Raw genomic sequence first — 11639 nt, 5'->3', positions numbered from 1 at the left:
TTGTCTTTCTCTGTCTGACTTACTTCACTTAGTATGGTAATCTCTAGGTCCATAGGTTCATTTTATTCTTTCTATTCTTTTATTTTGTTCATTGTTCAGATCATTGTTCTGTTGCTCCTTTATTTCTCCCATTTTCTCTTAATCCACTGTGTTTGTTTCGTTAATGAACTACTTGTGGGCACCCTAATTTTGTCCTGTGGAGGGAAGCTGGAGAGTGTGCTCCTTCAGGCCTGTCTGTTGCCATGGAGACAGAGACCAGCTGCTGCTGGGAGGCTTGTAAAGTAGAGCCAGTGCCAGCCAGGGTAGGAAGGGAAACCATAGCTGGCAGGAAACCATTCTGAAGTTGTCAGGTTGTCTGAGTCCCTGAAATGCTCCTCAAAGCTGCCTTGCCTTGAGGAAAGAGCTAAATGTCTTCCCCTGCGCAGCGACATAGCAATAGGTGGACTTGATTGGGGCGGTGTGTCTCACGCACTGGAGAGCAATGTGGGAGAACATCTGGGCAGGGTCAGGGCTGAAGTTCACACGAGAGGAAAGAGACAAAGTTTTTCTCCCAATTTGCCTCCATCACAGCAACCAAGGGGAAATTCCTTGAAGTAGATTTATGGGCAGTGGACAGTAATATGGGATTGTTGGAGCAGGAGAGGAAGCATATGATGACATGCATAACATTCATATTCTAAGGTAAGTCAAGGAAAATTTAAACATAAAAATCTTTGTCTGCCCCTTGGCCTCCTCTCCCTGCCCTAATCTGCATTATGCATCTACCAGACCTACCCACCAGCAGAAATGCCTGCTCTGCCATAAAGAACAACATTCTCCTAGCACCAACAAGACAACTCCTTAAAGATAACATTCCTTCTTGATTTCGTAAGGAGTCACAGTGACCCACCACTGTGTACCTGCAGATCCGGATGGTGAAAACTATGTCATTTAATATACAGCCCTCTGTCTCAAAAACCTATATAACAGTGCTTTGACCTCTAATGGGCAGAACAGTTCTCTGAGCTTTCTGAGAGGCTGTTCCTGGGTTATAATCGTCAATTTGGCGTGAATACAATTTTCCATTTCTTTCTTACATTGATTAATTTTTCATCAACAATAGTCGAGTGATTATTTTTATTCACATTAATCTACATGTCTTCATACTATTGAAAAAAGATTATGATGTAAAATGAGAAATCAAAATCCAAATTATTTGTTTAAAATTTTTGCTCCCATCCCATTATTAGTTGTTTGACGATAAAACCATCTTTTGTACAGTATGCGTATGTACCATGACAGTGTTTCTCAAGAAGGTGGGACAATTCATGTAAATTTAAAGATAGAGTTTTAGATAGTATAGTATCAGTTAATTATAACTTCTGAACACCAAGTTCAGGCAGCTTCCATTTTTATTGTCTGTGGATTTTGCAGTTTTCCCAGGAGATGGATGAAGAACTCAATGTCTTTTTATTGATTCTTGAGTTAGAGGCAGGGCACAAAGCTGGCTTTCCCTAATAGGTCTAACTAAGGGCACTTTACCTGGAGATGGAAGAGATTCAAGAAGAGGATGACGTTATAATAACAGGATTATAATGCTGTCAGAATCTTGGCTCCCTGTACACAGATGCCAAAATGAGATATGGAGACAGAGTTTTGGAGGAGAAAGAAAGGGTGGCTTCAATATTTGCCAGGCAAAGAGGGGAATGCAGCAGGCTGGCATGTCAAGAACTGTGCTCCCCTCCCTGGGGAATAGGGAGAGGTCTTATAGTCAGGGCTTGTGGTCAGGGGTATGGGATAAGGCTCAAGGCAGTAACAGTCCTGCATTCTTCTTTCTTCTGCAGTTTCAAAAGGGTGGGGTTGCTAACAAGATTAGGGGGTGTGCAGGGTCTCAGGTGGTCTCCTAATCTTTTTTTAAAAATTAATTAATTAATTATTTTTGGCTGCATTGGGTCTTTGTTGCTGTGTGCGGGCTTTCTCTAGTTGCAGCGAGCGGTGGCTACTCTTCCATGCAGTGTGTGGACTTCTCATTGTGGTGGCTTCTCTTGTTGCGGAGCACGGGCTCTAGGGGCGCGGGCTTCAGTAGTTGTGGCACACAGGCTTAGTTGCTCCACGGTACGTGGGATCTTCCCGGACCAGGGGACTAGGACTCGAACCCATGTCTCCTGCATTGACAGGTGGATTCTTAAGCACTGTGCCACCAGGGAAGCCCCCAGTCTCCTAATCTTGATGAGCTTCTCTGGTCCCTTTAATCTTGTCTCAGGTGGTTTCCTAGCTGCTCCTCCCTTGATTTACAACTGTTGAATCTGCCCTTTGGACCTCAGGGAAGATCATGGAGGCTGGAGTCTTGCCTACAAGAAATGGGGGACAAAAAGGCCTCCGTACCTGGGAGCCCCATAGGGCCCCGCTTGGTTTCAATAATAATAAATAAAATTTATCGAGCACTTACAATGTATCTAGCACAGTTCAGGAGTTTTACCGGATTATTTCACTCAACCCTCACAACAACCCTATGAGGGTGGTTCTATTATCATCATTATTATAATCTCCCCTTTATTATCATCTATTATTATTATTATCTCCCCTTTTCAGATGATAAAATGAGGCCCACAGAGTTATTTCCCCAGGATCACATAGTGAGAGGTAGTAAAGCTGGGGTTTGAATCAGTTAACCTGACCCTAGGAGCTACTGCAGAGGCAGGATTGGGGCAGGTAAGGGAATTTCTTCTTAAAAGCAATTTTATGGTGGTTTTATTAGCATGCTAGGATTTCTTAAGCACAAGAGAGTCCCAGTTTTTTACCTGCCCACTGATAGTATAACAAAAAGTCACAACCTAAAAAAATTGGTGGTCGCTTAGCTCAGTCCCCTGGATTCAGGTTGCACAGTACAATTCTTAAACTAAAAACACCACCTAGCAGCTACCCTGATGGAGTGGATTAAAATCCATTGCGTCATTCTATTCTGAATTCTTTTCATATTCTTCCTTTCTTCTAGGGCCATAATTCTAACAGATATTTAAATGACCTCCTATAGACTCTCTAAAGGTTTTTTTTTTTTTGCTGCTCTGCCCACATTTGTAAGGGTGTGCCCTTGATGATAGTAATCCAGAAAGATTTTAATTTTGCAGAAGCTCTTAGGATCTTAGACACATATTGCATTTTGTTTTCCAGTCAATGCTTTTCTTTGTGGAGCATAGGGAAAAGAATTTGAAAAATACACTTTAATTCGATTTTCAGAAGTGATCATGTTTACAGTCACTTGTGTGTTATAACTGGGGTGCAATTTTAGGAAATTAAACACAGGTGATTCAAGATTCAGCGATGCAATGTCAGGATCCAAGATATTAAGACACAACGTTGTAGATTTAGAAGTTTTGTTGTTAAGCCAATTGGGGTATGGAGAATAGACATGTACATTTTCAGGTGGGCCTGTAATGGCCCTGAATGGGCATCAGAGCTGGCTGTGTCTAATGGGAAAATTCATGCTTAAATAATGAAATGTTAGGCTCCTGTTAAAAAAAGAGACAATAGGCCCCAAATGGAGTCACTTATGCTAAGCACTTATGCGGAGACATCACCGAATGGGAACTTAGTACCTAACTTAATAGTAGTTTCAGCCTCTCCCAGTAAAGGAATGCAGTCAATCTGCAATTCCCTGGTCAGCACTGGCAAGGTGAATCTCCTTGATAGACCCCTGTCTTTTCCTAGAGAAAAGACATGACCTTGCCATGACCAATCTGCTTTTTGCTGTGCTAACTTCCTTGTCTTGCCTCCTTATGTCTGTAAAAGTCTTTCATTTTGTATAGCTCCTTAGAGCTCCCTCCTATCTGCTGGATTGGATGCTGCCCTATCATGAATCACTGAATAAAGCCAAAAAAATCTTTAAAATGTACTCAGTGGAATTTTTTTTTAAACACTACATTTTTCTGCCATGTAGTCACCCATTAGCGGTTTAAGTGATTATTGCGGTTTTCCATGCAAACAGGTGGGTCAGATGCAGCCCAAGGTGCCACCTGGAAAATGGTTTACTGATCCAGGCTCCTTGCCAGACCTCATTTCTTCCCCCCCAAAGTTTCCTTGTGAAAAATTTCAAACATACTGAAAAGTTGAAAGAATTTTTCAGTAAACATCCATACGCCCACCACCTACATTCTATCATTGACAGTCTACCGTCATCTACCATCCCTCTTCCTCATTCATCAATCCTTCCCTTAACTAAGGGGGCGGGGCGGGGTTAGCAAGCTGAAGGTGGCTTTCCAGTGGCGATTCCAAGGGCGCGACTCGCACCCCTTCAGCCTCAGCTTGGGGCCAAACACGGGTGCCTCCTCCGCAGCCCCGTTTCGCGGACGCGGTAAGGGGAAGCGGGCTCCGAGCGCGCTGCGCCCCCCGGCGGCCGCTCGGCTCTCCCTAGCCCCTGGGGCCGGGGGGCCGCCTCCAGGTCCGCGGCAGGGGGCGGGGCGGGCCGGCGCCCGGTAGCACCTGGGCTGGGCGGTGCGGTGGCCAGGGAAGCGGGAGGCGGGCGCGGAGCGCGGGCGCGGGCGCGGGGCCGCTACGTGCGCTGGGAGCGCGGGGCTGCGCTCTGTGCGCTCGCCGCCGCCTCCGACGCGCCTTTGAGTCAGCAAACTCCGCCGCCCGCCTGCCCGCCGGCCCGCCGGTCCTGCTGTGCCAGGCTCTGCCCGGAGGTGCAGCCCGTAAGTGACAGGAGACCTGCTGGGGAGGCCTCCCCTGCGCCGCCGGGGGGAGGATCGCTGCTGGGAGCGAGCCGGCCGCCCTTTCCCTTCCTTTCCCGAGGCGTGGGGCCCTTCCTGCTGCGACCAGGTGCCACTCCCTGCGGGCTGGGAAGAGGTTTGGGTCTCCTGGGATTGGAGCCGGGCGCTGCCTTCTTTCCAGCCGGGGAGGAGAAATTGGTCGGCCTGTTTGCCAGGGGAGGGCAAGGATCGGATCGATCCGGCTAAAAAGGCACCCCGGGGAGAGGGTGGGGCAGAGGTGGAATCCTGGATGCTAGGAAAAGTGCTGAGGCACCTTACGCCAGGCCGGGTTGTGGGTGGGTATTTTTTAATTCACGAAAGGGTAGCTTTGAGTTTAGAAATTGGGAGGGGTACGCAGAGGGTTTTCGTGGGATTGTGGGATTGCGGGAAAAGGCCCGAGAGAAAATCCACGTTGACTGATTACTAGGTCTGGTGCCACGGGAAAGCAACAGCCTGTTTTTCAGTTCTGATGCATCATACTTCTTTTTTTAAAAAATTTAATTTAATTAATTTTTATACAGCAGATCCTTGTTCATTATCTATTTTATACATATTACTGTATAAATGTCAATCAAAATCTCCCAGTTCATCCCACCACCCCACCCCGCCGCTTTCCCCCCTTGGTGTCCATACGTTTGTTCTCTGATGCATTATACTTCTGTAAGACGGTCTGCAGGTGATTGAGGGGAATGGTCACGGGGACGTAGAGCCACACGTCCTGCTTGAAAGGAAGGGCTTCTATTTCTGCAAGGCACGTTTACGTGTGAGAATAATGGAATTAGAAAGCAGGAAGGAGGCTTTCATGTGATCTCCTTCAAACCTTTCATTTGAGGGATGGGAAACTAAGGCCTCAGGGAGGAGAGTCGTTCAGCTGTTCAGCCGGGTGGGAGAACAAACAGGCCTAGATTCTGGCGGACTTCTGACTCCAGCGTCCTCCCAACCCCTGGGGGCCTGAGGTGGGTGTAGGCTTGGAATACATAAACAACCTCTTCTCCCCTGGGAGTGGGCTGGGTGAGTGAAGCCACTGGGGAGAACTGGCCGCTGCATCCTTGGACCAAACTCAGCTGGGGTGCCTCAGTCTGAGAATGGAGGTGAGTGAGGTGCTTCTCCTGCTTCTACCATCCCTTCCAGTGATGCCTAGTCCTAAGGCCCTTTTTTTTTTTTTTTAAGGCATGGGAGATTTAAGGTTGCCTAATGGGACTGTTTTGAATAAAGATACAAAATAAAATACATCCAGAAGTAAATATATATGAGATGTGAAGTAAGGTGATTAGCACTGACCTGTATTTCACTGGATCACCGTTTCGCCTGCCGGTCTATTTTATTCTCATTTCCGAGGTGACTATTGCACTAGGGAGGAAATTGGTGTTGAGAGTGGGGACTTCTTGCTCAGGTGACACTGCTTCTCACCAGATGTCTCTTGACTGACTGGCATTCTGCTTCTCCCCCCACCATACAGGGCTGTGGTAACTTCCTCTTGTTTTACTTAAGGGAAGGCCTCCCGGATCTTGGTATCCAAACATAGAAATAAACACCTTCATTTTTTCCCACATAGAAGTTTGTTGTTTAAAGACTAATGTTGTGTTCTACTGCAGCATTTCTACTTGATTTTGGAGCATTCTTTTTTCTTTTTTTTTTTAACATCTTTATTGGAGTATCATTGCTTTACAATGGTGTGTTAGTTTCTGCTTTATAACAAAGTGAATCAGCTATACGTATACATATATCCCCATATCTCCTCCCTCTTGCGTCTCCCTCCCACCCTCCCTTGGAACATTCTTAATAATAGCTCCTCTCAGCCTTAGGGTCTCTACTTTCATTTTAGAGGGCTCAGTTTGTTAGTTCAGCTCTTATGGGAAATGGCTTCTTTTTCCTCTTTTGGTGTCAGGGTTGTGGTTTAAGAACCACTTGCGAGGGGTTTAGAATTGACTGAGACCAGGGTCCAGCCTTTGCAGTCTTCCATTTTTAAGAGTGGCAAAGGAGGGCTTTTGGCCAAAGTCACGGTTGACCTCCATGGAGAATACCCTGCATTTTGAACTGTTATCACCAACATCTTTTTTTTTTCTCTCTTAGAATCTAGTAGGTATGAATCAGCTTTTATGTTCTCTAAGCCCTGTTCAAACTAAGAGGTTATATGTGGTAGTGGTTACAGCTTCTGGTTTCAGACTCATTAGTGTTGAAATCTGGGATAATCATTTGCTAACTGAGGTACTGTCAGCAGGGCACTTAACTCTCAAAGTCTGATTTATCCTTTATTCAGAGATTAAAAAAAAGGAACTGATAATCCTTGCCTCCCAGAATTGTTCATAACATTAGTTGACATTTAATGAGCACTGATTATGTGCTAGGCATTGTGAAAAGAGTTTTTATGTGGCAGGCTCATTAATCCTTACAACAAACTTCTTTTGTGTGTGTGTGAAATTTATTTATTTTTTTATACAGCAGGTTCTTATTAGTTATCTATTTTATACATATTAGTGTATACATGTGAATCCAAATCTCCCAATTCATCCCCCCGCCGCTCTCCCCCCTTGGTGTCTATACATTTGAATCCTTACAACAAACTTCTGAAGCAGATTCTGTTTACATCTGGGAGAAAATGAGTTATCAAGATATCTATGGCTTTCCTAAACTCTTCAGCTCACAATCTTAACCACTCAGCAAGTGCGTCCCAGATTTCTATAATATGGAATAGTTATTTAGGGCTTAGTGTGTGCCAGGCCTGGTTTAAAATACCATATGTATATTAACAATCCTTCAGATAGGTATTGTTTTAATCCTCACCTCCTTTTTTCTTTTCTTTTCTTTCCTTTTTTTTTTTTTTTTTTTTTAAATAACAGAAGAAGGAACAGGCACAGAGCCTAAGTCAATTAGTAAATGATGGAGCCATGATTTGAATGAGGCAGCCTGGCTCTGGAATGGGTACTCTCCCTTAGCCACTCCTCTGTGAATGTAGGTAAAGGGCTTAGCCAGACCTCAATCAAGGGCAGCTCTTAATTGGCATTTTCATTTATTTTTCCCTAAGTAGCCACTTCCTCCTCCCAGTCTCTGCGGAGGAGACGCTTTTAGTTCTGGAAATGATTCAACTTCACTTAAGGTTTTGTGATTCTGCATACATTTCTGTTGTATTCTCTGTTATTTTTTAAAAGCTTATGGTAGGTCTCAGTGATCTTGACCCTGGGAATACAGAGATAGGCTTTCGGGAGTCTGTGAACTCCCTGAAAATGTATGATTTCATACTCTTGTGCAAGCATGTATTATTCTGGGGGTGAGAATGCACAACTTACTTTAGATTCTTAAAGGGTCACCCATGGTAGAAAGAAAGGTTAATAATGACTATTCTAGTCCAATAATCTCGTTTTACAAATGAGGCCCAGTGGAGAGGCAGCACAGTTTAATCTGAACTACGCAGCTAATTAGAAGTAGGAAGGGGACTAAAACTCAGGTCTCCTGACTTCCAGTCTCATATTCTTTCCATCACACCCCAATATCTCCTTTTGGAATGAGTGGTGGCAGGTGAATAAATTACGAAATGCCAAAAGACGCCCAACTCTCCCACTAGGCTTCCCCACTGTGGGAGAGACCAGCAAAGCTTCCTGGAAGCGCCATCAAAATATATCATCCTTGGCGTGCCATCTTGTTAGCTGAACCACTCTACGGTGATTTAGGATGGGAATCTACAATGCTGAAAAACACAAGCCAAGAGGATAAAATTTGGGGAAAAGACTTGGAAAGAGTCAGAACATGCATTGGTTGAGGCACAAGGAGGCCGTTTAGGCCTCTTGGTAGAATTGTAGTGTTGGAAAGTTTTTGCTGAGAGATTTGTAAATTCAAGCAAAATTCCAGTAAGTCTGAGATTAAGGGGAGGGTGTGAATCACTGGGAAGCCAGGCCACCTCTTAGCCAAAGCTTGATGCCCCAGTGACTAAATAGGACTAATATTTAGTCTTATTAGAAAGGTTTAGTCCTAAACCTCATTAATATCAGGTAAGTGTGGATTAAAAGCAGCCGTGGTGGGACTTCCCTGGTGGCGCAGAAGTTAAGACTCCGCACTTTCAGTGCAGCGGCCTGGGTTCGATCCCTGGTTAGGGAACTAGATCCTGCATGCCACAACTAAAGATCCCGCACGTGGCAATGAAGATCCCGTGTGCTGCAACTAAGATCTGGCTCAGCCAAATAAATTTTAAAAATTAAAAAAAAAAAAGAAAGAAAAAAGCAACCATGGTGAGGGTATGGGAAAATAGATTGTCACTATATACTTCTCTGGGGAGTGTAAATTGGTACAACTTTTTGGAAAGGCACTTTGGTAGTATTTATAACATTTAAAACTTTGCATACTTTCTGATGTGTCAGTTCCCCTTCTAGGACTTTATCCCTCAGAAATACTTGCCTCCTTGAACAAAGGAGGAAATTGCTATAAATGAGCTGATATGGAGAGTGTCTATTATATATTAAGTAATGAAAGCAAAGTACAGAGCAGTAGGTATATTATGATCTCATTTTTTTGGGGAAAAAATAGTCTATAAGGATATGCCCCTAATCTGTAGACAGTGATTATGTTTGGGCAGTGGAATTGAAAGGGGTTAGTAGTATGGAGGATTTCATCAGTAGATTCCTATTTTTAAAAATCTAAATTTTGGGGCTTCCCTGGTGGCGCAGTTGAGAGTCCGCCTGCCGATGCAGGGGACACGGGTTCGTGCCCCGGTCTGGGAAGATCCCACGTGCCGCGGAGCGGCTGGGCCTGTGAGCCATGGCCTCTGAGCCTGCGCGTCCGGAGCCTGTGCTCCACAACGGGAGAGGCCACAACAGTGAGAGGCCCGTGTACCGCCAAAAAAAAACTCCTAATTTTGAAATGATTTTAACCTTACAGAACAATGACCAAAAGTAATAAATTTTTTTTTTTTTTGGCCTTTTTATGCTTCCCTGATTCCACTGAGGCTCCTGCAGCATTTGGCCAAAGTTCCCTGGACATCAGAGAAAACATGGAAGGACGCATGCAACTCAAGCCTCAGGGGCCCAGAACCTTAAAGGGCTGTCATCAGTGTAGGGCACCTGTCCCTGCTGAACCAAGCAAGCTGGGGTGGATGTCCCTTCAGTCTTTTCAGTGCATTCCTCTGGTGCTTAGATGTTAAATAGTAAAATTAGACTATCTTTAGTTTTGGAGAAGAAAGACACATTCTCTTCTAACCTAGGTGTCATCTGAGGTCCTGCCAGTCCTTGTTCCTTAGAGAACCAATTAACCTTGGTGAGAACCCACGAGCCCATGGCCCAGGGAATTCCAAAGGCCTCCCAGGTTTGCTGCTAATTCCCTGGGCTGTGTGTTGGGGGAGGGCTCACGTGTTCTTTCTGGTTTACCTTGGTGACAGCCCTGACATGTTGATGGAGAAATCCACCCCACCACGTGCTTTGCTGGTTCAGAGGACTTTGCTAAGCTAGTGGAGCAGTCACCTTGCGGGGCTCCTGACCTTCCACTTTCTCCTGGGTCCCTCTCTCGGTCTCTCAGCCCTGCCCCTCCCCCTCCTCCCTTTCCCATGAGCTCCAGGGTCTTTTCTCTTTATTTTGATGACTATGGATGCTCCCCAGTTCCTCTCAGACTTACAAACCCAAATGGTTCCAAGTGCGGAACAGAGCAGGGGGCATTGTATGTAGGGAAACTATGCTTCTTAGAAATGATAAACACAATACACAGGAAGGAGGTTTCTATTACTGATAATTATCCTCCCCTTTCTCACTGACACAGTGGCTCTGTTTGCTGTAGAGTGGCATTTGGGACAACTGAGGAGAATGCAGGTGTTTCCACAGCCCTGGGTTCTGGTGTGTCAGGGCAGGAGACGTGGAGCCTTTCTGTGGGCTATCCCTGGGTGATCAGACCCCGAGAATCGGGACTCCTTCTGCCCAGGTGCACGTGAAAATTCCTACACCAGGAAATCAACTTAACCTTTTACAGGGAGGCACAGACTGGTCGCTGGCTTTTTGTAGCCAGCTCATTTCTGAGCTGTGTTTTGAGAACTTTGCCAAACTGAGTCTGTGGACAGATATGAATCAGATGCCAGCTCATTTCTGAGCTCTGTTTTGAGAACTTTGCCAAACTGAGTCTGTGGACAGATATGAATCAGATGCCTAGGATTGCAGTCAGTGCTTCGGGCAGATAGTTTAAGGAATAATAAGTTTGGCATTTTACTCACTTTTAAAAGGACTTTCTCTATGTCTTATCTCAGCCTTCTTGGGTCAAGGCCAGGCATTGGACACCCCTGGGTAAGTGTGTGCCGCAGGGAATGGCCAAGGTGTGTGCTTCACTGTGTGGGCTGTTTCAGAGCATATAGATTTAAAATATTCTGCTCCTGTAAATATTACTCTCCCACCTGACAAATCAGATACTTGAAGGGGACATTTTTAAAAAGGCACAGTGCTCTGTGATCATCAGGAAGAGACCTCAGCATTTCCCCCTTCAAGGGTCTTGGAAGAATCTAGACAATAATGAGCAGTGACAGTAGCTGACACAGTGAGCTCTAGGTGCGTACCTCCACATTCGCTCATGTGATCTATCTTTACAGTGGATCCATGACGCAGGCTCTTATCCTCATTTTACAGATGAGGAAGCTAAGGCACAGAGACGTGAAAGAATTTCCCTGGGCAAGAGGCAGAACAAGAATTCGCAGCCAGGCTTTTTGGCATTCACTGTGCCCTTCCTACTCCTGTTAGGGGAACACTCCTTGCTCAAAAGTGAAATCTCCCTTCTTGCTGGCCCCTCAGATGACTTGCCAGTTCTTCCTATCTGGACTGATGTCACGTTGGGCAGAGTTGACTTGACCAGTAGATCACTACCCCTGGTGCTGCTGTCTTCCCATGTAATTGAACTTGCCTCCCCAGTGGCAGTTCTTTGTGACAGAGGTGGCGAGCTTGGTGGGAAGAC

General features: G+C 45.4%; 1 protein-coding gene across 5 annotated transcripts in view; it reads left to right on the top strand.

Moving 5' to 3' along the window:
• Window positions 1-643: 643 nt before the first annotated feature.
• SNX10 (sorting nexin 10) overlaps window positions 644-11639 on the top strand; it is a 77302-nt gene continuing 66306 nt past the window's right edge. The window contains exon 1 of one of the 5 annotated variants that reach the window (XM_032643614.1): window positions 644-681. In XM_032643614.1, coding sequence (XP_032499505.1) covers window positions 659-681 — 23 coding nt within the window. In that variant the 5' untranslated portion in view covers window positions 644-658. Of the gene's footprint in view, window positions 682-4210; window positions 4331-4478; window positions 4798-5761; window positions 5819-11639 lie in introns of those variants that run through there. The other 4 variants (XM_032643617.1, XM_032643615.1, XM_032643616.1 and 1 more) reach the window with 4 other exon arrangements.

The sequence above is a fragment of the Phocoena sinus genome, chromosome 9 (assembly GCF_008692025.1).
Source record: "Phocoena sinus isolate mPhoSin1 chromosome 9, mPhoSin1.pri, whole genome shotgun sequence".
Taxonomy (NCBI): domain Eukaryota; kingdom Metazoa; phylum Chordata; class Mammalia; order Artiodactyla; family Phocoenidae; genus Phocoena; species Phocoena sinus.
Note: the sequence above shows the minus strand (reverse complement) of the source record. Positions and strands in the feature narration are given on the sequence as shown.